Source organism: Nicotiana tomentosiformis, chromosome 6 (assembly GCF_000390325.3).
Source record: "Nicotiana tomentosiformis chromosome 6, ASM39032v3, whole genome shotgun sequence".
Taxonomy (NCBI): Eukaryota; Viridiplantae; Streptophyta; class Magnoliopsida; order Solanales; family Solanaceae; genus Nicotiana; species Nicotiana tomentosiformis.
Window position 1 is genome coordinate 15,561,056 of NC_090817.1, and position 26,697 is coordinate 15,587,752.

Genomic DNA, 26,697 nt, shown 5'->3' on the forward strand with positions numbered 1-26,697 from the left:
CTTTGGAAAAGTTTAAAGTTGGTAGCGATCTGTTGGTTCAGGTGCTACAGAGATGGATTTTGATTTAAGGCAACAACTGGGTAGCGAAGGATGATGAAGAACATGTGGGAGGTGTCTTGTGGTGGTTAAACTTCTAGAAGGCCAAGTGTGAGAAACAAAAGTCGGGTAGTTGCTTAAAGGAGAGGGTTTGACCAAAGTGGGAGAGTGACATAGTAGCATATAGGTTATGTGGTAGGATGACTATACGCCTTTGGGAAAAGTTAGAGTGATTTGGGATTCATGGTGGACAATGACTAGGTCTACGGGCTTAATTTGGAATATTGACTGCTATATTGAGGAAGATTGGGTGTGACAGGAGGGAGTTGCCTAATATGAAGAAGGATACCATATGACTATGGATTGGAATGTATTGTCGCACCTTTAGTTGATGTCCATGAGGAGTGAACGGACTTGTATAGCTGGTGAATGAGCACAGGCTCAGGATGATTTATTGGTTTTGTGGTAATTGTACTAGGTGCAGCGTTGTTGGAAGATGCCGGCATAGAATTTCCACAGGTGGGATATCTCCTGTAAGCAGGTTAGCGGTTGCGTGGTATTGATGAAGCTTCTACGAAGAATTTTACTGGCTATCCAGTAAGAGGTCGAATATGTGAATATGTCTAGTGATTGAGAATGTTCATGAAATGTTTAACGTAAGGATTTCAAGGAATTTGGCGGGTTGGTTGTGCAATATCATGTCAATAGGGGATAAGGAATCTTGGTGGGTTCCAGAGTTATGCAATGGTAGCTTCAAGCTAAGTGGGAGAGCCCCACCATCTATGTTTGGATTGCGTAGTTGTCAACTTGTACGGTTTATGGTTATCAGTGTATTGGCGGGTTATCATGACTAAGGAAAGAGAACATCAGTAGTAATTTGAGTAAAGGATTCGAGGAATGTGTGTTGTAATTGGACTTATCGATTCATGTTCAGGTTTTGGGAAGACACATAGTTTATGCTTCGTGGGGATGTGATGTACAAGGAAAAGGAACTTAGTCGGTTGCTTCTTTGAGAGAGTGTTCATGTGCTAGCTGGGCCTTGGAGTTTGATCATAATTGGAAACAAGTCAAAGTGGGTGACTCTCAACAATGGTTCTAGTGGGTTCAAAAAATTCAAAGTGCGGTGCCTAAGGATTTCGAGTTTGTGGTATGGTTAAGTATTGAGTTTTGGCAGCGGATTATGGAAAAGGGGACTTGGAATATTCTATGTTATCTACAGTCTGCGGTGCAGCATCGGAGGAACGGGAGAAAATAACTTTGGATTCATGGAAGAATTTTCGGAATAGGTGTACTAGTTGAAGATGCGAATATGCACATAAGGAGGGTATGCGATAGTTCGTGGGTTTTGGAGACATCACGGTCTCGTGATATAAGATCACTCAGGATGAGTGCGGATTGGGTTCATGATGTTTTGAATGGAGCTATCATATTTCTAGGGCAAGTCCCAAGTAAATTAGAAGAAGTGGCTCGGTTGGTAATGGTTGAATCAGCACGGTTATGGCAGTGGCCAGTTTCTCTAGCATGAAGTTATACATGTAGTTTATGGTTGTACACTTGGGCTTGAGCGCCACCACAACTTGGTTGATTTGGGAGGTATTCGACTCAAATGGCTTTATTATGTAAAGGAATTTCCGAAAGAGTTATGGCAGTTTAGATTACGACACGAGGTTGTATTTTCTGTGGTTTGGGAATTAGGTTGCATGTTGCATTTGTTCTTCCGAAATGAGCTAAGTAAAAGGTTTCTATATGATGAAGTGTTTATCCTATTAGTGGATCAGGGATTATTATGGAATTCTGGTAGTCTCACGTATTGGCATGTTAGGTGCAGTAAGCGGCATGAGAAATTGGAAGCTGAGGATCAAGGTTGCGGTTCGGTGTTGATAAGAATGTCACGAGCTCGGATAATCAGGGAAGAATTTAGATGTTTAGAGTAACCTGGTATTGTCCTTAGCGTCACCTGAGATCGGTGTCCTGTGTAAGAGGCTTTGTGTACTGATTTGCTTTACAACGTTAGTGTGACTGGTGGTATGGATGTGCAAATTTGTTAGCTGGTGCGGAAGGTTGTGGGAGCGTATCCCAAAGGAATATTGTATAAGTGTGTCATGTAGTAACTTGATTGGTTAAAGATTGGAAACCAAGTATGGGGAGTGTGGTACTATCGATAATGTGAGAATTTATGCCTGAAGGTTGCTCGATTCATTTGGTTGTGTAATGTGGAAGTTTGTTCCGGACTTGACGACTATTCTTATGTGTCATGATAGGTCATTGTGGGCCCTTGAGAGGCTACTTAGTCAAGCATGGTATGATCCAAATCGGTTTGAGGTTCGTGGATGGATCTAAATGAGAATGTGTGCTCTATATCAGGCCGGATGTGCTCATCTCAGCATAGCGTTATTTTCGGGAAGGTCTTCAGGTCTTGGATGTTATTCCTGGCGTCAGTTACCCCGTGCAATCTATATTATACCAATTAGGTTGTGAAGTGGTTTGATTATTCGCACTCGTATTGAGATCCTGTATGGTTTGTGGCATTATGTGAGCAGGATGGCTCTCGAGATACAAGTCATATATCACACATTAGTGGTGCTTGAGTTTTGTAGCGTGTGACGCTACCCGTCTCCCCAGGATTTGTATTATGCACTTGGCGTGCTTATGGTCGATATTCGGACATTTCGTGTGAATGAGCGTTACAGCTCGATGTGTGTCTTCTTTAGATTATTATGGTTAGATCGGGTGGCACGCTGCCACTAGTATCATGGTTGGGTCGGGTTACATGCCATAACGGTATCATGTGTGGATCCGGTTGCATGCCGCAACAGTGTGTTATTGAGTACAGTTTCCCATATTTATTATTGCATGTTTTGCTTCTCATTTCCCGAGGAAGGTTCATAACATCCTTACGGTTGTTTAATTAGCTACCTGGGTTGAGTAACTCTTTCCAGAGTTCATTTTTCCTTATGTACCACATTCGAGTTTGTGGATTGTTGGCACATTGTGGTATCCTATGAGACTTTTATCAGTGTCTGAGGTGGCTTATTGCCCGAGCATCTTGTACAATGTGAGACGAGATTATTGGACCTGGGATCAGTGCGATCGGATTTATATGAAACATATTAAAGAGTAAATATTAATATTCAGTCCAGAATGAGGTAGTGGTCCTTGTCGGGAGGAGATACTCCATAAATTGTGTTTTGGTAGGTGGTTATGAGTTCTACACATCTTCTCTGTCGTGGAAATATTGCAAGAGTTGGAGCAAGATTTATATGAGTCATGAGGTGTATTGTGAGCATCGGATTCGTGGGTTTTCGGCTGTTGTTATCAGGGGATGTTATTATGGTCATGTAAATTATGCGGTGCATGGTAAGAATTCAGTAAGGGCATACAATCATGTGTTAGTACATCATGTAGTGATGGATACGGTGTTCGTATGTTGGAACAGACCTGGTAGAGAATTTTAGATGTTGGAATTTGGCTCTAAGGCTTATTTGACTAGCAAAAAGGGAGGATTTTCAGGTTTGCTCAAGCAAATGTGCTCAACTGGGTAATGGTAGCACGGGTAGGTGCACGAGGTGTTAAACAGCGATTTCAGATAACTCCTGAGCAATTCTTAGCACGTTCGCGGACGAACGCATGTTTAAGTGGGGGAGAATGTAACGACCTGACCGGTTGTTTTAAGCTTTAGTGTGTCGTTCGGAAGTTTGAGGCCCTGGGTAGCTTCGCTTCAGGTATTATGACTTGTACGCGTGGTCGGAATTTAATTTCGGGAAGTTCGGAGTTGATTTGGAATGAAAATTCTAATTTCCGAAGCCTTAAGTTGGAGGAATTGACTAAAGTGTGATTTTTGAGTAAACGACCTCAGAATCGGGATTGGAAGGTTCCAACAGGTTCGTATGATGATTTTGGACTTAGACGTATGTCCGGATAGGGTTTTAGATGATCCGGGAGCGTTTCGGCGCCTATTATGGAAGTTAGCATTTTGGAAGAATTTTCTAAATTTGGGTTGAAGTGCATTTCAATGTTATTGATGTCTGTTTGGGGTTCCGAACCTGGGAATAGCTCCGTATGGTAATTCTGGTATTGGGAGCGCGTCCGGATGTGGATTTGGATGTCCGTAGGTCATTTGGCAAAAGCTGGAATTTGAAAGTTTTTGAGGAGTTTAACCGGGAGTGGACTTTTTGATATTGGGGTCGGATTCCGATTTCGGAAGTTGGAGTAGGTCTGTAATGTCATCTATGACTTGTGTGCAAAATTTGAGGTCAATCAGACATGAATTGATAGGTTCTGGCATCGAATGTAGAAGTTTGAAGTTCTAAAGTTCATTAAGCTTGGAATGGGGTGCGATTCATGAATTCGACGTTGTTTGATGTTATTTGAGGCCTCAAGCAAGTTCGTGTTATGTTTTTAGATTTGTGTGGGTGTTTGGTTTGGAGCCCTGGGGGCTCGGGTGAGTTTCGTAGTGGCTTCGAAGTGTTTTGTTAAGAAGTTGGATTGCTGGTTCTGGTATGATCGCAATTGCAATGTTTTGGTCGCAAATGCGACCATCGAATTTGCGAGGCAGTGTTCGCATTTGCGAACCTGGGCTGCTAAGGGAATGGATCACATTTGCGACAATATGGTCGCTTTTGCGAAGCCTGAGGAGTTCACATTTGTGAACTCTGTATCGCATTTGCGATGAAGGCCAACTCTGTCAGGGGTCGCATTTGCGAACCCCCCTGTCACAAATGCGACATCTGCGACTGGAGCCAAGGGCTTTTATTCCGAGACTTAGCTCATTTCCCTCATTTCCCACTTGGACTTAGGCAATTTTTGAGAGCATTTTGAGAGGGGGTTCTATCATCATCAAGAGGTAAGTGATTTCTTCTAGTTGTGAGTTAAATACAAGGTTTATACATGGATTAAGTCATGAAAATTATAAAAAATTAGGATTTTGAAGAAAAACCTAAAAATTGGTATTTTTGGATTTGGACCACGAATTTGGGCATGGAATTGAGAATAAATTATATATTGGAGTTCGTAATGCTATGAGTAGTGTTTATCTTCGAAAATTTTCGGAATTTGGGCACGTGGGCCCGAGGGTTGCTTTATCGATTTTTTGAGCGGAGTTGGAAATTGTTATAAATTAATTAATTATGAGTATTATAGTATATTTTGATTTGGTTGCATCTTATTTGACTAGTTCTGGAGCGTTGGGCATCGGTTTGAGTTATTGGAAGGGCTTGGGAGCCGGTTATAGAATTTCGGAGCGAGGTAAGTCTCCTTTATAACATTGTAAGAGGGAATTAACCCCATAGATGAACTAAATTATTATGTGCTTCTATTTGTGGGGACTATGTATGCACAAAGTGACGAGAATCCGTACGTAGCTACTAGCTATGCTTATACCCGGGTAATTTTAGGCTTACATCATGCCTTGCGGGTATTGATATTGATTTATGTTTATTATTTGTCTTGAGAAGGAGCGGGATTGAGTTTGCTTATTAAATGTTTTGAAAGGAGTTGAAACTAAGGAAAAATTGAGATCTTAAAAGTTTTCATTTGAATTTCGTATTTTGAAAACAATGGAAGAATACTATAATAACTTAAGAAATCTATGTGTAACCGCGTCGCAAGTATGATCCGCGAGCGGGGTAATTCCTTATCTTTATATTTGACTGCGTCGCATGTATGATCTGCGAGCGGAGTAATAGATGCATCTATGGTTCGCGTCGTTCGACCCTCGACAATGCACATTTTACATTTATGTTGGATTGGGCCGAACGTCCTCGATGGTGTTTATGTGTGATAATAGAATATGAAGTTCCTTTTATAATTGGTATAAATTCTTTATTTGAAAGATCATTTGTTTTAAATGAAGGAAGGGATTTGGGTTCTTAAATATGGTGATGAATTGTTTAGTTATTTCTTGTTCTGAGTTTTATTGTTATATATATCTTGCTTAATTAGATTTTTATATTATCATATTGTTAGCCTTTAGTAAGTGTCGAAGTCGACCCTTCGTCCCAGCTTCTTCGAGGTTAGGCGAGATACTTATTGGATACGCGTTGATTTACGTACTCATGCTACACTTGCTGTACATTTTTGTGGAGGTGAATATATGTCTAGTGGCCTTGTGGGCGTAGAGGCACGGTTATTGCGGGGACTTAGGTGAACTGCACTTCACGTTACGAGTCCGCTGCTAGCAAAGTCTCCTTCAGAGTATTTATAGTTTCATGTCCAATTTGTATTCCAGACAGATATTGTATTTTATTTTATATTCCTAGTTGATGCTCATGCACTTGTGACACCGGATTTTGGGCGATTATGAGTTGCACTGTATTGAAAATTTTAAAGATATTATTATTTATTTTGTAAACTTCATCTTTTACTATTTAATTGAAGGAAATATGATTTCAAAAATATTAGAAACGAGAACCGACTTAAATATTTATTTTTGGCTTGCCTGACCAGCGGTGTCTGGCGCCATCACGACCCTTATGAATTTTGGGTCGTGACAGTCCCTGTGTACAACAGGAATTCAAAGCTCACTCATATGTAGCAGAATTCCCTGGGTAAGACTCTTTAAAGCATATGTATCATCACTTATCAGATAATTCTGAATTTTGTTTACCTTAAAAATATTAAGCCATCAGTTTAAATTCCAAATGAACCTGGTGAAACAGCAAATTAATCCTCTCAACATGATTGTTAATCATTTTCTTAAATTAACTGAAATATCTCATGTTATAGATATATGGATCTATGGAAGATTCTATAGTGTAGAAGTGTAAAAATGATGTAATTTCCTATCAGCTCTTGTTACAAAATGCTGCAGAAAATTTCGGTGAATCATGGAAGATAATTTAGAAGACTAAAGCACCACCTAACATATTAACTTGAGATGATTTTATATTGCCAAGTTTGTGTCTCAAAAATATAATAATTTAAAAAGCAAATAATTGGTGAGAACAACTAGACAAGGCACGGGTATCTTACCAAATAATGGAGCAAGCTACTTCAACTGTTCAAAATGCACAAAACTATGAAAATACAGTCTATTATGTCTGCTCCTTGACTAGATTTTGCTCCCATAAATAATGGAATATTATTTTGTCCTATGATAGCAGAATCTTAAGATAGTGGTACTGAGGACCACAAAATAATAATGATACTGAGCTTTAGTGTTCAGGCTTGTAAAAGATATATTTGTTTTTTACAATGATTCAGAGGAAAGATTTGACTCAGAACGTAACATAGGAGTAGTTGTAAATAACATATTTGTGTTTTTAATGATACCCGTTGTGAAGAGCCTGCCCAGCAACATGTGGAAAAGGTTTGTAATCAATTCAATCTTGGCTCTTCAGTCTCCTTTGGCACAAGAGTTCTCAAACAGAAAATTAAGAAGCTGGCTATAAACATATACTATGATATATTTGAATTGTGAGCATATATCACTTTTTTTCAACACAAATTCATAGCATAGAGAATTGAGGTTATACTTTTTTTATTGCCACTTATTGGTGGTTTTATATAGGGAAAAAGATAAAGGAAACTGATTGTGACTGCATTAATTAAGTAGTATACTTTGCATCAACTTGTAAAATAAGAGAAGTATAATTATGTGGATATAATTTTAGCAGCCCGCCAGCAAGTACTAGTCATTGGATTCATGCATTAGACATAATCCTTATAAGAGCATCTACGTTTTCACCTACATATTATTCAGGACACTTCAGAAGATTCAGACACTCATAAAACTGCAAAAATTCTACACCTTCCCAATGACTGAGAACTACCACACAAAAAACCATGACAAAAATGGTGTTCAAGATGCACAAGTGGCTGTCCTAATGGTGTCACTTTCAGCACAAGGTCATCTTAACCATCTTCTCCACCTTCCTATGCTTATCTCCTCCTATAATATCCCATACATTATGTTGGAGCAACCACTCATATTCGCCAGGCTAAGTTTCGTGTCCTTGGTTTTGACCCTCTCACAGCTAAAAACACATATTTTCATGAATTCCCTACACCACCTTTTGAAAATCCCCCTCTAAATCCTAATGCTTCTTATAAGTTTCCTATCCAATTAATCCCTTCATTTTATGCAGCAATACATCTCCGCGAGCCAGTGCGCTCACAATGTTGTTTAACTCATGATAGGCCCCAGAGAAGAGGCTTCAACTACTAGGTATATATTGTTGAGACGGAAACCAACAGTGAGAAAAGGAAATATATAAAAGCAAGAAGCATTCAAGTAAGCCCAAATACAACAACAAATTAATAAAAATCGAATGAGGAAAACTCAAAGATGAGTAGTACCGTGAGAAGGTTGAGCATTTTCAGCAACTCTAGGTATCCTTGATGTTTGTGGTACTCGTTCATGTCCAATATTGGCGTCAGGGATCTAATAAATATTAACATGTTAGATAACAATACTTTTATATGATTAGAATTTCATTAAAAATGTCTAAAGCTTATGTAATGGAGTTACTTGTTCACATGAGGTGCCATTGCTACTTTGAGTCATAGATACATTAGGAGCATATTTGAGCATGAATTGTCTCATTTGGAGTAATTCTGATTACATCTTCTCCTGATTTTGTTTCATCATATTCATTTCTTCATTTTGTTTCTCCTTTAACTTGACTATCTCCTATTCTAACATTTGTATAACCTCATTAGAAGAATCATCTGCAATAATATTTCCTAAGGAAAACTTACTACCCCATAGAACAGAAGGAGTTGGACCAAGTCCTAAACCACGAACATACCCACTTTTGTCATTTCAAATACTTGGGAATACACATCGCCTTTCCAAGAAACACTGTGAGGAGGTTGGTCAGTAGAGCTCTCACTATTGCTCATCCTTTCATTTACCATTCCTAATAATAGAATACACAATAAATCCAATTTGGAATTCATTTATTCGCTTTTAAGTTTTTTTCCCTAACTATTTCACAATTTAGAAATTTAATGAAAAAAGAAATCTTACGATTGCCTTGACAGAATGATCATCCAGTGGTCTACCATCCTTACGTTTTGTATGAGTTAATATGAAAATCTGTGCTCGTGTAGGCACTATCCCATTTACAGCCTAATACAATAAAATTGATATAACATATGCGTGAAAAAAAGGATTTTAAAATATTCTAGTTAGTAATTTTACAAATTTACCTGCTCATCCAGCAAGGTAGCAATACTCTTGGATGCTCCTGTATGGGGCATCATTTGATTGGCCCTATTATTTCGATTTGCTTGGGTACGCCTATGTCATTAAAATATTAAAGAATATCTTAAATTATAAATAAAAATTAAGCATAACTAAAATCAGAACACTGAAAATAATGAACTAGGGGTGTTTTAAAGATTTGTTGATACTTTAGCTTTATCCGAATTATTGAACTCCCATTTATTATGCTAGTGTCTAGTGTGCCTCCTGTACGGGGTGCTTCTAGTGGTCAATCCAATCGATCAGGCCCAAGCCAGTTGCAGCAACCACGTCCTCCGAGAGCATGTTTTTAGTGTGGCGACACTCGTCATTTGGTGAGGGATTGCCCCAGGTTCAGGAGGGGTGCACCTCCACAGATTTCTCAGGCACTGCGTACTCCACCAGATCCTCAGGCTATGATTATAGCACCGGCTACCACCCCACATGCACAGCCACCGAGAGGTGGAGGTGGGACAGGTAGAGGTCACCCTATAGGGGGAAGGCCAGGCCAGATATTATGCCTTTCCTACTAGGACGGAGGTAGTTGCATCAGATGCTATCATCACAGGTACCATTTTGGTCTTTCATAGAGATGCATCAGTCTTGTTTAATCCAGGCTCCACTTATTCCTATGTGTCATCTTATTTTGCTTCATGTTTGGGTGTATCCCGTGATTCTCTGAATTCACCTATTTATGTATCTACACCCGTGGGTGATTATATTATTGTTGACCGTGTGTATCGGTCGTGTTTGATTGTTCTTAGTGGTTTTGAGACCAGAGTCAATTTATTATTGCTCAGCATGGTGGATTTTGATGTTATTTTGGGCATGGACTGGTTGTCGCCCTATCATGCAATCCTTGATTGTCATTCCAAGATGGTGACGTTGGCTATGTCAGGTCTACCGCAGCTAGAGTGGAGAGGTACCTTGGATCATGTTCCTAGCAGGGTTGTTTTATTTCTTAAAGCTCAACGAATGGTTAAGAATGGATGTGATACATATGTAGCCTATGTGAGGGATGTTAGTGTTGATACTCCTACCATCACGTCTGTTTCGGTAGTGAGGGACTATTCAGATGTATTTTCGGCGGATCTTCCGGGCATACCGCCCGATAGGGATATTGACTTTGGCATTGATTTGTTACTGGGCACTCAGCCTATTTCTATTCCACCTTATCGTATGGCCCCAGTAGAGCTGAAAGAGTTAAAGGAGCAGTTACAAGAATTACTTGATAAAAGGGTTCATTCGGCCCAGTGTGTCACCTTGGGGGTGCTACTGTCTTGTTTGTAAAGAAGAAGGATGGTTCTATGCAAATGTGTATCTATTATCGCCAGTTGAACAAGGTTACAGCGAAGAACAAGTATCCATTGCCACGTATTGATGACCTATTTGATCAGCTTCGGGGTGCCAGAGCGTTCTCTAAGATTGACTTGCATTCAGGCTATCATCATTTGAAGATTCGGGAGACTGATATCCCGAAGACTGCTTTCAGGATTCAGTATGGTCATTACGAGTTCCTTGTGATGTCTTTTGGGCTGACCAACGCCCTAGCATCATTCATGCACTTGATAACATATTTCAGCCATATCTTGACTCTTTCATCATTGTGTTTATTGACGACATTCGAGTGTACTCCCAGAGTCAGGAGGATTATGAGCAACAACTGAGGACTGTGCTTCAGACCTTGAGGGAGAAGAAGTTATATGTAAATTTTTCGAAGTGTAAATTCTGGCTAGATTCAGCGGCATTTTTGGGTCATGTAGTATCGAGTGAGGAGATCAAGGTAGACCCGAAAAAGATTGAAGCAATGAAAATTTGGCCCAGACCATCATTAGCTACGAAGATCTAGAGTTTTCTTGGCTTGGTAGGATATTACCATCGATTTATAGAGGGTTTATCATCTATTGCTGCAACTATTTCTAGATTGACCCAGAAGGGTGCTCTGTTCAGGTGGACCGAGGAGTGTGAGGAGAGATTTCAAAAGTTCAAGATTGCTTTGACTACATCCCCAGTGTTAGTGTTGCCTACTGGATCGGGGTCCTATACGGTGTATTGTGATACGTCGCGTATTGGTCTCAATACGATGTTGATGCATGATGGTAGGGTGATTGCCTACAAGTCCAGACAGTTGAAGGTGCATGAGAAGAATTATCTTGTCCACTACCTTTAGTTAGCAGCTATTGTTCATGCCTTGCAGATCTGGCGGCACTATTTGTATGATGTTCCTTGTGAGGTTTTCACCGATCACCGGACTCTGCAGCATCTGTTTAAACAAAAAGATCTTAACTTGCGGCATCGGAGATGGTTGGAGTTGCTTAAGTATTACGACATCACCATTCTCTATCATCCCAGGAAGGCCAATGTGGTGGTCGATGCCTTGAGTCGCAAGGCGGAGAGTTTGGGAAGTTTAGCATAACTACTAGTAGCAGAGAGGCCTTTAGACTTGGATGCTCAGGCCTTGGCCAACCAGTTTGTCAGATTGGATGTTTCCGAGCCGAGCTGAGCCGAGCCGAGTTTCGGCTTGTGTGGTTTCTCGGTCTTCTCTTTATGATCATATCTGGAAGCGTCAGTATAATCACCCCCATCTACTTGTCCTTATGGACACGGTTCAGCACGGTAATGCCAAGGAGGTCACTATTAAAGATGACGGTATATTACGGATGCAGTGCAGGCAATGTCTGTCTAATGTAGATGGTTTGAGTGAGTTGATTCTCCAGGAGGCTCACAGTTCAAGGGACTCCATTCATCCAGGTGTTGCGAAGATGTATCAGGATTTGAGGCAGCACAATTGGTGGAGGCGAATGAAAAAGGACATAGTGGAATATGTGGCTCGGTGCCTAAATTGTCACCAGGTGAAGTATGAGCATCAACGACTGGGTGGATTGCTTCAGAAGATAGAGATCCCCGAGTGGAAATGGGAGAGAATTGTCATGACCCAAAATCAATAAGGGTCATGATGGCGCCGGAACCGCTGTCAGACAAGCCAAAAATAAATACTTAATTTGGTTCTGGTTTCTAATATTTCTGAAATCATATTTCCTTCAATTAAATAGTAAAAGATGAAGTTTACAAAATAAATAATAATATCTTTAAAAGTTCAAATACGATGCAACCCATAATCGCCCAAAACCCGGTGTCATAAGTGCATGACCATCAACTAAGAATATAAAATAAAATACAACATCTGTCCGGAACACAAATTGGACAGAAAACTATAAATGCTCTGAAAGAGACTCTGTTGGTTGCGGACTCGTAACGTGAAATGCAGCTCACCTAAATCCCTACTATAACCGCGCCTCTGAGTCCAGAAGGCCACTAGACATATATGCACCTGTACAAAAATGTGCAGCAAGTGTAGCATGAGTACATATATCAACTCGTACCCAGTAAGTATCCCGTCTAACCTCGAAAAAGTTGTGACGAGGGGTCGACTTCGACACTTACTAAGGGCCAACAATATGATAATATGAAAGTTTAATTAAGCAAGATATATATAACAATAAAACTCAAAACAAGAAATAACTGAACAATTCATCACCATATTTAAGAACCTAAATCCCTTCCTTCATTTAAAACAAATGATCTTTCAAATAAAGAATTTATACCAATTATAAAAGGAACTTCATGTTCTATTATCACACATAAATATCACCGAGGACGTTCAACCCGATCCAACATAAATGTAAATTGTGCACTGCCAAGGGTTGAATGGCATTTACCATAGATGCATCTATTACCCCGCTCGCGGATCATACATGCGACGCGGTCAAATATAAATTAAAGGAATTACCCCGCTCGCGGATCATACTTGCGACGCGGTTACACATAGATTTCTTAAGTTATTATAGTATTCTTCCATTCTTTTCAAAATACGAAATTCAAATGAAACTTTTTAAGATTGCAATTTTTCTTCAGTTTCAACTCCTTTCAAAACATTTAATCAGGAAACTCAATCCCGCTCCTTCTCAAGACAAACAATAAACATAAATCAATAACAATAGTCACAAGGCATGATGTAAGCCTAATATTACCCAGACATAGGCATAGCTAGTAGCTACTTACGGACTCTCGTCACCTCGTGCGTACGTACTTTCCATAAATAGAAGCACATAATAATTTAGTTTACCTATGCGCTTAATTCTCTCTTACAAGGTTAGAAAGGAGACTTACCTCGCCCCGAAATTCCATAACCGGCTCCCAAGCCCTTCCAATAACTTAAACCGATGCCCAACGCTCCAAAACTAGTCAAATAAGATGCAACCCAATCAAAATATACTCTAATACTAATAATTAATCAATATATAACAATTTCCAACTCCGTTCGAAAAATTGATAAAGCAACCCTCGGGCCCACATGCCCGGAATTCTGAATATTTTTGAAGATAAACACTACCCACAACATTACAAACTCCAATATATAATTTATTCTTAATTCCATGCCCAAATTCGTGGTCAAAATCCAAAAATGCCAATTTCTATTCTCTTCTTCAAAATCCCAAATTTCTACAAATTTTCATGTCTTAATTCATGTATAAACCTTGTATTTAACTCACAACTAGAAGAAATCACTTACCTCTTGATTATGATGAAACCCCCTCTCAAAAGTCCAAGTGGAAAATGAGGGAAATGAGCTAAGTCTCAGAATAAAAGCCCTTGGCTGCAGTCGCAGATGTCGCATTTACGACAGGGGGGTTCGCAAATGCTACCTTCATAAATGCAAACAAAGCATCGCAAATGCGACCCATTCCCTCAGTAGCCCAGGTTCGCAAATGCGAACACTGCCTCGCAATTGAGATGGTCGCATTTGCGATCATACCACAACTAGCAATCCAACTTCTTAACAAAACACTCTGAAGCCACTCCGAAACTCACCCGAGCCCCCGGGGCTCCAAACCAAACAACCACACAAGTCTAAAAACATAACACGAACTTGCTCGAGGCTTCAAATAACATCAAACAACGTCGAATTCATGAATCACACCCCATTCCAAGCTTAATGAACTTTAAAACTTCAAACTTCTACATTTGATGCCGGAACCTATCAAATCATGTCTGATTGACCTCAAATTTTACACACAAGCCATAATTGACATTACAGACCTACTCCAACTTCTGGAATCGAAATCCGACCCCGATATCAAAAAGTCCACTCCCAGTCAAACTCCTCAAAAACCGTCAAATTCCAGCTTTTGCCAAATGACCTCAAAATGACCTACGAACCTCCAAATCCATATCCGGACATGCTACCAATACCAGAATCACTATATAGAGCTATTCCCAGGCTCGGAATCCCAAACGGACATCAATAACATTGAAATGCACCTCAACCCAAATTTGGGAAATTCTTCCACAATGCCAACTTTCATAATAGGCGCCGAAATACTCTCGGGTCATCCAAAACCCGATCCGAACATACGCCCAAGTCCAAAATCATCATACGAACCTGTTGGAACCTTCTAATCCCGATTTCGAGGTCGTTTACTCAAAAACCACACTTTAGTCAATTCCTCCAACTTAAGGCTTCGGAAATTAGAATTTTTATTCCAAATCAACTCTGAACTTCCCAAAATTAAATTTCGACCACGCGTACAAGTCATAATACCTGAAGCGAAGATTCCCAGGGCCTCAAACTGCCGAACGACACGCTAGGGCTCAAAACGACAGGTTAGTCGTTACATTCTCCCCCACTTAAACATACGTTCGTCCGCGAACGTGCTAAGAATTGCTCTGGAGTTGTCTGAAATCACTACTTAGCACCTTGTGCACCTACCCGTGCTACCATAACCCAGTTGAGTGCATTTGCTCGAGCAAACCTGAAAATCCTCCCTTTTTGCTAGTCAAATAAGTCTTAGAGCCAAATTCCAACGTTTGAAATTCTCTACCAGGTTTGTTCCAACATACGAACACCGTATCCATCACTATATGATGTACTAACACATGATTGTATACCCTTACTGAATTCTGGACTTCTATACCACCAGTCACACTAATGTAGTAAAGCAAACCAAGAAGCTTCAAATCAGTACCCAAAGCCTCTTACACAGGACATCGATCTCAGGTGACGCTAAGGACAATACCAGCTTACTCTAAACATCTGAATTCTTCCCTGCTTATCCGAGCTCGTGACATTCTTGTCAAAACCGAACCGCAACCTTAATCCTCAGCTTCCAATTTCCCATGCTGGTCACTGCACCTAACATGCCAATATGCGAGAGTACCAGAATTTCATAATAACCCCTGATCCACTAATATGATAAACACTTCATCATATAAAAACCTTTTACTTAGATCATTTCTGAAGAACCAATGCAACATGCAACCTAATTCCCAAACCTTAGAAAATACAACCTCTTGTCGTAATCTAAACTGCCATAACTTTTCCGGAAATCCCTTTTCATAACAAAGCCATACAAGTCGAATACCTCCCAAATCAACCAAGTTGTGGTGGCACTCAAGCCGAAGTGTACAACCACAAACTACATGTATAACTTCATGCTGGAGAAACCGGCCATTACCATAACCGTGCTGATTCAACCATTACCAACCGAGCCACTTCTTCTAATTTACTCGGGACTTGCCCTGGAAATAATGATAGCTCCATTCAAAACATCGTGAACCTAATCCGCACTCATCCTGAGTGACCTTATATCACGAGACCACGTTGTCTTCAAAACCCACGAACCATCTCATACCCTCCTTATGCGTATATTCGCATCTTCAACTGGTACACCTATTTTGAAAATGCTTCCATGAATCCGAAGTTATTTTCTCCCGTTCCTCCGATGCTGCACCATAGACTGTAGAAAACATAGAGTATTCCAAGTCCCCTTTTCCATAATCCATTGCCAAAACTCGATACTTAACCATACCATGGACTCGAAATCCTTAGGCACCGCACTTTGAATTTTTAAACCCACTAGAACCATTGTTGAGAGTCACCCACTCTGACTTGTTCCCAATTATGATCAAACTCCAAGGCCCTGCTAGCACATGAACACTCTCTCAAAGAAGCAACCGACTAAGTTCTTTTCCTTGTACATCACATCCCCACGAAGCATAAACTCTGAGTCTTCCCAAAACCTGAACATGAATCGATAAGGCCAATTACATCACACATTCCTCGAATCCTTTGCTCAAATTACCATTGGTGTTCAATTTTCTTAGTCATGATAACTCGCCAATACACTGATAACCAGAAACCGCACAAGTTGATAAATACGCAATCCAATCATAGACGGTGGGGCTCTCCCACTTAGCTTGAATCTACCATTGCATAACTCTGGAACCCACCAAGATTCCTTATCCCCTATTGACATGATCTTGCACAACCAACTCGCCAAATTCCTCGAAATCCTTATGTTTAACATTTCATGATTATTCTGAATCACTTGCCACATTAACATATTCGACCTCTGACTGGATAGCCAGTAATATTCTTCATAGAAGCTTCATCAACACCACGCAACCTCTAACCTACTCACAGGAGATATCCCACCTATGGAAATTTCATGCCGGCATTTTCCAACAACGCTGCACCGAGTACAATTACCACGAAACCAATAAACCGTCCTAAGCCCGTGTTCATTCACCAACCTCTACAAGTCTGTTGACTCCTCATGGACATCAACTAAAGGTGAGACAATACATTCAAATCCAAAGTCATGTGGTATCCTGCTTCATATTAGGCAACTCCCTCCTGTCACACCTAATTTTCCTCAATAAAGCAACCAATATTCCAAATTAAGCCCGTAGACCTAGTCATTGTCCACCATGAATCCCAAATCACTCTAACTTTTCCCAAGGCGTATAGTCATCCTACCACAGAACCCATATGCTACTCTGCCACTCTTCCACTTTGGTCAAACCCTCTCCTTTAAGCAACTACCCTACTTCTGTTTCTCACACTTGGCCTTCTAGAAGTTTAACCACCGTAAGATACCTCCCACATGTTCTTCCTCATCCTTCGCTGTCCAATTGTTACCTTAAATCAAAATTTATCTCTATAGCACCTGAACCCACAAATCGCTACCAACTTTAAACTTTTCTGAAGATCATCTTCCTTGAGCCCTCAACCCCCGGACCACCGATTAAGTCCTGAACCACCGCACACTGCGATCTCTGACAGCTGTTTCCCCGGCACTATTTCACACCACCCTACCCAAAGGCAAATTGATGAATACCATAACACCGGTGAACTTAACACATTCAATCGAGGGCGACGACACCACATCGTAGATGAAAATTACACCATGCTCGAAATACCAAGTCTCGTTACTCTGTCAACTCAAACCTGACCATTCATAATCCGATTGCCTTTCATTCGCCAGAAAAAAAATACTGGATCTCTGAATCATGCACTCAGTAAACCTCCTTCTAATTCATTAACTGCTTCGACTCATAGGCAAGCATCCTTCCACTACATAAACACTGTGCGATAGCAACGCACAAATCGTCATAACAATCAATTCCAAATCTCAAAACCTTAGGTAATGCTGACACTGAGCTACAACGGCAAAACGGCCTTTCGCGAGGCGACGGTAATAGCCCAAACAAATACGTAGGGAGAAACATCCTGCACCACATCTGTAGTACCATTAAAATTCATCGATTCCCAATTTGTAACAAGCGCTTCACGTCGCATAAGACTGAATAGGAAAGGAATGAAGGCATAAGCCTTAATGGAATCGAATCGCATGATGAGGAATCAAGAAGGGAAGTGCTCACAACAGCCCTGTAGCCTCTCGAAGATAAGTACAGATGTCTCTGTACCGATCCGCAAGACTCGACTAGACTCGCTCATGACTTGTGAGACCTAAGTGAACCTAGTACTCTGATATCATGTTGTCATGACCCAAAATCCATAAGGGTCGTGATGGCGCCAGACACCAATGTCAGGCAAGCTAAAAATAAATACTTAATTTGGTTCTCGTTTCTAATATTTCTAAAATCATATTTCCTTCAATTAAATAGTAAAAGATGAAGTTTACAAAATAAATAAGAATATCTTTAAAAGTTCCAATACAATGCAACCCATAATCGCCCAAAACCCGGTGTCATAAGTGCATGAGTATCAACTAAGAATATAAAATAAAATACAACATCTGTCCGAAACACAAATTGGACAGAAAACTATAAATGCTCTGAAAGAGACTCTACTGGCTGCGGACTCGTAACGTGGAATGCAACTCACCTAAATCCCTACTATAACCGCGCCTCTGCGCCCACAAGGTCACTAGACATATATGCACCCCTACAAAAATGTGCAACAAGTGTAGCATGAGTACATAAATAAACTCGTACCCAGTAAGTATCCCGTCTAACCTCGAAGAAGTTGTGACGAGGGGTCGACTTCGACACTTACTAAGGGCCAACAATATGATAATATGAAAGTCTAATTAAGCAAGATATATGTAATAATAAAACTCAGAACAAGAAATAACTAAACAATTCATCACCATATTTAAGAACCCAAATCCCTTCCTTCATTTAAAACAAATGATCTTTCAAATAAATAATTTATACCAATTATAAAAGGAACTTCATGTTCTATTATCACATATAAATACCACCGAGGACATACCGCTTGATCCAACATAAATGTAAATTGTGCACTGCCGAGGGTCGAACGATGCAAATCATAGATGCATCTATTACCCCGCTCGCGGATCATACATGCGACGTGGTCAAATATAAATTTAAGGAATTACCCCGCTCGCAGATCATACTTGCGACGCGGTTACACATAGATTTCTTAAGTTATTATAGCATTCTTCCATTCTTTTCAAAATAGGAAATTCAAATGAAAATTTTTAAGATTGCAATTTTTCTTCAGTTTCAACTCCTTTCAAAACATTTAATCAGGAAACTCAATCCCGCTCCTTCTCAAGACAAACAATAAACATAAATCAATAACAATACTCACAAGGCATGATGGAAGCCTAAATTTCCCGGACATAGGCATAGCTAGTAGCTACATACGGACTCTCGTCACCTCATGCGTGCGTAGTCCCCACAAATAGAAGCACATAATAATTTAGTTCACCTATGGGGTTAATTCCCTCTTACAAGGTTAGAAAGGAGACTTACCTCGCTCCGAAATTCCAAAACCGGCTCTCAAGCCCTTAAAATAACTCAAACTGATGCCCAACGCTCCAAAACTAGTCAAATAAGATGCAGCCCAATCAAAATATACTCTAATACTCATAATTAATCAATTTATAACACTTTCCCACTTTGCTCAAAAAATGGATAAAGCAACCCTCGGGCCCATATGCCCGGATTTCAATTTTTTCGAAGATAAACACTACCCATAGCATTACAAACTCCAATATATAATTTATTCTCAATTCCATAGCCAAATTCGTGGTCAAAATCCAAAAATACCAATTTTTAGGTTTTTCTTTAAAATCCAAAATTTTTACAAATTCTCATGTCTTAATCCATGTATAAACCTTGTATTTAACTCACAACTAGAAGAAATCACTTACCTCTTGAAAATGATGAAATCCCCTCTCAAAATCCTCTCAAAAATCGCTTAAGTCCAAGCGGGAAATGAGCTAAGTCTCGGCATAAAATCCCTTGGCTCCAGAAGCATTTGCGACAGGGGGGTTCGCAAATGCGAACAAAGCATCGCAAATGCGACCCCTGACAGAGATGTCCTTCGTCGCAAATGCGATATAGAGTTCGCAAATACTAACTCTTCAGGCTTCGCAAAAGAGACTATATTGTCACAAATTCGATCCATTCCCTCAGCAGCCCAGGTTCGCAAATGCGAACATTTCCTCACAATTGCGATGGTCGCATTTGCGACCAAAACATCGCAACTGCGATCATACCAGAACCAGCAATCCAACTTCTTAATAAAACACTCTGAAACACACCTGAGGCCCCGGGGCTCCAAATCAAACACCCACACAAGTCTAAAAACATAACACGAACTTGCTCGAGGCCTCAAATAACATCAAACAACATCGAATTCATGAATCGCTCTCCATTTCAAGCTTAATAAACTTTAGAACTTCAAACTTCTACATTCGATGCCAGAACCTATCAAATCACGTCCGATTCACTTGAAATTTTGCACACACATCATAATTGAAATTACGGACCTACTCCAACTTCCGAAATCAGAATCTGACCCTGATATCTAAAAGTCCACTCCCGGTCAAACTCCTCAAAAACCTTCAAATTCCAGCTTTTGCCAAATGACCTCAAAATGACCTACGAACTTCCAAATCCACATCCAGATGCGCTCCCAATACCAGAATTACCATACAGAGCTATTCCCAAGCTCAAAATCCCAAACGGACATCAATAACATTTAAATGCACTTCAACCCAAATTTAGGAAATTTTTCCAAAATGCCAACTTTCATAATAGGCGACGAAACGCTCCCGGGTCATCCAAAACCCGATCCGGATATATTACCAAGTCCAAATTCATCATACGAACCTGTTGGAACCTTTCAATCCCGATTCCGAGATCGTTTACTCAAAAATCACACTTTAGTCAATTCCTCTAACTTAAGGATTCAGAAATTATAATTTTCTTTCCAAATCAATTCCGAACTTCGCAAAATTAAATTCCAACCACGCGTACAAGTCATAATACCTGAAGTGAAGCTGCCCAGGGTCTCAAACTACCGAAAGATGTGCTAGGGCTCAAAACGACCGGTCAGGTCGTTACGCGGATCACTATGGATTTTGTTGTTGGGCTCCCACGGACTCAGAGGAAGTTCGATGCAGTTTGGGTGATTATGGATAGATTGACCAAGTTAGCTCATTTCATTCCTATGGTTACTACTTACTCTTCGGAGCAGCTGGCTCAGTTTTACCTCCGCGAGATTGTCAGGCTTTATGGCATATCGGTATCTATCATCTCTAACTGGGGTACGCAGTTTACATCATGGTTCTGGAGATCCGTACAATGTGAGTTGGGTTCTCGTGTGGAGTTGAGTACAACATTTCACCCTTGGACGAACGGACAATCAGAGTGCACTATTCATATATTGGAGAATATGCTTCGTGCATGTGTGATTGATTTTGGGGTTGCTTGGGATCAATTCTTGCCAATTGCGGAGTTTGCCTACAATAATATTTATCAGTCGAGCATTCAAATAGCATTGTATGAGGCTTTGTATGGTAGATGGTGCCAGTCTCTAGTGGGTTGGTTCGAGCCGGGTGAGGCTAGGCTATTGGGTACAGACTTGGTTCAGGATCCCTTGAAAAAGGTTAAATTGATTCAAGATCGACTTCGTACAGCCTAGTCCAGGCAGAAGAGTTATACAGATCGGAAGGTTCGCGACGTTGCATTCATGGTTGAGGAGCGGGTCTTGCTACGGGTTTCGCCCATGAAGGGTGTTATGAAGTTCGGAAAGAAGGGCAAGTTTTTCCCTAAGTGTATCAGACCTTTTGAGATCCTTAAGAGAGTTGGAGAGGTGGCTTATAGACTTGCACTACCACCGAGTCTCTCTGCAATTCATCCAGTATTCCATGTTTCCATGCTCCGGAAGTATCACGACGATCCGTCTCATGTGTGATACTTCAGCTCAGTCCAGTTGGACAAGGATCTATCTTATGTTGAGGAGCCAATGGTCATTTTGGATAGACAGGTTCGAAAGTTGAGGTCAAAGAAAATTTCTTCAGTGAAAGTTCAGTGGATGGATCATTCGGTCGAGGAGGCGACTTGGGAGACCGAGTATGATATGCGCAACAATTATCCTTATCTTTTCACCACTTCAGGTATGTCTCTATACTCGTTCGAGGACGAACGTATGTTTTAAGAGGGGGGGGATGTAACGACCCGACCATTTATTTTGAGAGTAGTAGCCTCAAACCCCTATTTATTGCTCCCTCTACTACATTTAGTGGTTATGTAACTTGCCGGGAGGATTTGTATTTTTTTGTTTCAGAGTGAAATGGGACACATAGTCCCTAAAGTGGAAGCTTAAGTTGTAGGAATTGACCGTAGTTTGAACTATGTGAAGGCGACTCCGTAATGGAGTTTTGACGGTTCCTATAGCTCCGTAAGGTGATTTTGGTCTTAGAAGCATGTTCGGATGTTGAATTGGAGGCTCGCAGGTCATTTTAGTGTCAATGGGCGAAAGTTAGAAATTTGATAAAAATTGGGAAGTATGACCGGGAGTAGACTTTTTGATATCAGGGTCGAATTTTGATTCTGAAAGTTGGAGTAGGTCCGTAATATCAAATATGACTTGGGTGCAAAATTTGAGGTCAATCGGACTTGATTTGATAGGTTTCGGCATCGGATGTAGAAGTTTGAAGTTTTAAAGTTCATTAGGCTTGAATTGATGCGTGATTTGTGTTTTTACCGTTATTTGATGTGATTTAAAGGCTAGACTAAGTTCGTATGATGTTTTACGACTAATTGGTATAGTTGGTTGATGTTTCGGCGACCTCAGGTGAGTTTCAGATGGTTAACGTATTAATTTTAGACTTAGAAGATTTTTTGGTGCTCGGCTGGTTCTTGTGTAATCGCACCTGCGCAAGGTTGACCGCAGGTGCGAGCCCGCAGAAGAGAGCAATGGGACGCAGGTGCGGGGCTAGGGGAATTAGCCAGTAGTCACAGGTGCGTTATGAGGTCCGCAAAAGCGGAATCGCTTATGCGGAAGATCGATTGCAGAAGCGAACGGGTGCTTGGGGAGGCGTGTTCGCAGATGCGCACCCGCAGAAGTGGAAGTGCCGTTGGTGCAGAAGATTCGACCGCAGGAGCGAGAGAACCGCAAATGCAGGTATGTTGTCGCTTCTGCGACGCCGCAGATGCGGCTAAGTGTCAGCAGTAGCGGAAATGCCGGACAGAACACTTAAATGCAAGGGTTCACGATTTTTTCTCATTTTAAACATTTGAGCTCGGGTTTGGCGATTTCTTGAGGTAAGTCCCTTGTGCTTATTTTTTATCAATAATCTTGCTTCCCCATTTATTTTTTCACCTAGTTAGTGTGTATTTAAGGTGGAATTTGGGAGTTTGAGGCTAGGAATTTGGAGAGTTTGATTTGAGGATTTGAGGGTCAGGTTGATGTCGGACTTTGGTAATTTTGATATGGGTAAACTCGATATCGAATGTGTGTTCGTATTTTGTGACTTTTACCCGATTCAGAGACGTGGGCCTGAGTCGACTTTTTGGGACGATTTTTCGATTCTTTGCTAAAGTCGTAAACTTATGATTTAAATTAGTTTCTTGTAGTTTTATTCACGATATGTAATTGCTTTTCGCTAGATTTGGGCCATTCAGAGTTGAAAAGTCGAGGGAAAGGCATTCTTACCGATTGATTGAGCGAGATTTGAGGTAAGTGACTTGTCTATCCTTGTGTGGGGAAATCCCCTTAGGATTTGGTACTGTTATAACAATTTGTGATATGTGAGCGCCGTGAATGCGAGGTGACGAGTGCGTACACGAGCCGATTTTGAAAAAAATCGATTCTTGCTGATTTGTCATCTTTTGAATTTCTTTAACTGAGTTGTCTTCTTTTAAAATACATTAATTGAGTTGTCTTAGCATATGGAGTCCCCCTCTATCCTTACTATGTTGTTTTTCTTATTTTTCTTTTGACTATGATGTATAGAGACACTTAGTATTTGCTCTTAGAAGCTTGTGATTTGTTTCCATCGGGTTTTGAAAATTGTAATTATTGAATGACAGTTTTATAATTATTTCATGTGTTGAGATTTGGGCTTCAGATTAATATTATGTATTTTCGTAAATCTGTTAGGCTTACCTAGTCTTGGAGACTAGGTGCGATCACGACATACTACGGAGGAAAAATGAAGCCGTGACAGCCTCTAAAATACTTGAGCCGCTCCTGTAAAAGTGGAACTCCTTGACTGTGTCCTGAAGTTCAAAATTTACATAAAGTTTCAACTGTGTCCTAGTGTTCATGTATTCTAAATTGTCTAGAGTATGTTCGAATTTTTAATGGTTTCTTTGTTTTAGTCTAGGTGTATATTTTCCAAATGACGTTTTCGTATTTTCGCTGCCGTCCCAATTTATGTATTTTGACTAGGCACGAAATTTATGAAAAAATAGAAATTTTTTAAAATTTATAATCTAAAAAAAGTCATAGATATTTGTATACCTATAAGTCATCTTATTATAATTCTTTTGGACGGCTAAACTTATCTATATTGACGCTTACACAAATTCAATAAATATATACTCCATCCGTTTCACTTTATAAGAACCTATTTCTTTTTTGGTACGTTCCAAAAAGAATGACCCCTTTCTAAATTTAGAAACAATTTTGCTTAAACTTACAATTCTACCATTAATGAGAAACTTTTATAACCACATAAATATTCTGAGCCCCTTTTTGACTTGTTTAGGACCACAAATTTCAAAAATCTTTATTTTTTCTTAAACTCCGTGTTCAGTCAAACATGTTCACATAAATTAGAACGGAGGGGTAACTTACTTTTCGAGTCTTTTTACTGAAAAAAATGGGAAAATAGTCACTTTTTGAACAGCTAATAATCAAGCTTTAGCCAACGTTTCAAAACTAATTAAATTTTAGTTACTTCTTACTCCCTCTGCCCCAATTTATTTATTCAATTAGTGTATTCATCGATGTGGATAAGTATAGCCATCCAAAAAGAATATTCTTTGTGGAATTAAGTAGTACTATATGAGTTCCTAAATTTCCACGCCTCCTAGTTGTTTTCTCGGGATATCTTCCTCCATTTCCAAGCCTTTCTAATCTTTCTCTGCCCATTTTTCTGTGTGTCATGGACAGACAAACCAAGAAACAAAAGTGTCAATCTGAACAAGCTCACCCCAGATATGGATTTAATTGCCTACCTCAAGAAATTGTCCTTGACATAGTTTCCAGGCTCCCTATAACATCTTTAGTCCAATTCAAGTTTGCTTGCAAGTCATTTTACAACTTATTACATGATTCAGAGCTTGTGAATCTGCACCTGTCTCGTGTGGTAAAGAACGATCCTTCCATTATTTTTCACGCGGATTATCCTTTAAGGAATCAGCTCTACTTTCTTGAATTTTCTGATCATGGTAGGGAAGAAGAGGTTGTGAGGAAAATCAGCACCCCTTTTGCAAACTCTGTGCCTGAATTTAAAGTGGTTGGTTCATGTCATGGATTACTGTGCATATGTCATTCTCTGTTTAGTAATGAACTTTATGTGTGTAATCCTTTTACAAGGAACTACAAAGAGCTGCCTAAATCAGTAGAATTTGAGGTGCAAAAAGTGGTTCTTGGATTTGGTTTTCATCCTATTACCAAAGAGTACAAGGTGATCAAGATCATAAATTATGTAAATATGTATAATCTTGTCTCTTGGCGCTATCGTAGATATCGACCTCCGTACTTTGGTAAATCAGATGTTCAAGTATTTAGTCTTGGTAGCAACAGATGGAGAAGTGTTGGAGAAGTTGTTTATCGGTTCGATCCAAGTTCTCAAGGAGTTATGTTGAACGGGAAGATGCATTGGTTGACTCAATTTGGTAAGTATAATGGACGTCGTGATAGGCTTATCGTTTCCTTTGATTTAGCTGAGGAGGTATTTGCTGAAGTTCCAAAGATTGATTATGGTGTCAATCCAAGAATTAAGAAGTTTCATCTCGCAGTTGTTGGAGATTGTCTTGCTGTTGCTCTAACTTTGCCTCACCAAAGAGGGGGAGGAATAGAAATTTGGGTAATGAAAGAATACAATGTGAAAGAGTCATGGGTGAAGGAGTACATAATTGGGGCTTATACACCAACTCCAAATTCTGTGACTCAACATTTGCAGCCATTGGCAAAAGTTCTATGCCTTTTGAAGAATGGAGAGATCTTGCTTGAGTATAAAGGTGGCAATTTGGTTTCATATGATCCTAAAAATGGTATCTTTAGGAGTCTAAAATTTCAGGGAATACCTAATTTGTTTCAGACATGTGCTCACACGGGTTGCCTTAATTGGATTGATATCCCACCTGCTAATTAGATACCTTCATGTTGAAAAACTTTCTCATATGTTTAAGCATATATTAAAGTCATTTCCCTTGTTTTTCGCTCTTAGTACGTTGTTGCTTTGTTTTGTAAAATAGTTCTTTGTGTAACATACAGAAGAAGATGTTGATTTTCAGTGTATGTTTAAAGATTATGTGATCTTTTGAATCAATTAATAAGACTTAGAGTCATTTTTATTTCATAGATTGTCACTTAAAGCATCAAACTACAAGTGAATTATGCTTAATTTATACCTGCAGGTAAATGTTTAGACGGTTTACAGTCTTGTTTCTTGAACTCATACTATATCGTTACATGCCATATATCTCTTACTAAACTAAAATAACACTGAGAACTGTAGATGAAACACAGTAAATGAACATTTATATAGCTGATCTCAACTTATTTAAGATTGAGGCATTTTTGTATTCATGTATATGTCCACTATATTGCTTGCCTTCATTTTAGAAATAGCAACAGATTTCCATATTTTCTGAATCGCTGGAAGGATTTTAAATGG

The 26,697-nt window shown here is 39.8% G+C and overlaps 1 protein-coding gene across 1 annotated transcript; it reads left to right on the top strand.

Annotated features, from left to right (window-relative positions):
• The first annotated feature begins 24,836 nt into the window (after window positions 1-24,836).
• Window positions 24,837-26,379, top strand: LOC104106922 (F-box protein At3g07870-like). The gene has a single exon (XM_009615616.4). The coding sequence runs from the start codon at window positions 24,958-24,960 to the stop codon at window positions 26,170-26,172; it is 1,215 nt and encodes a 404-aa protein (XP_009613911.1). The 5' UTR covers window positions 24,837-24,957; the 3' UTR covers window positions 26,173-26,379.
• The last annotated feature ends 318 nt before the right edge of the window (window positions 26,380-26,697 follow it).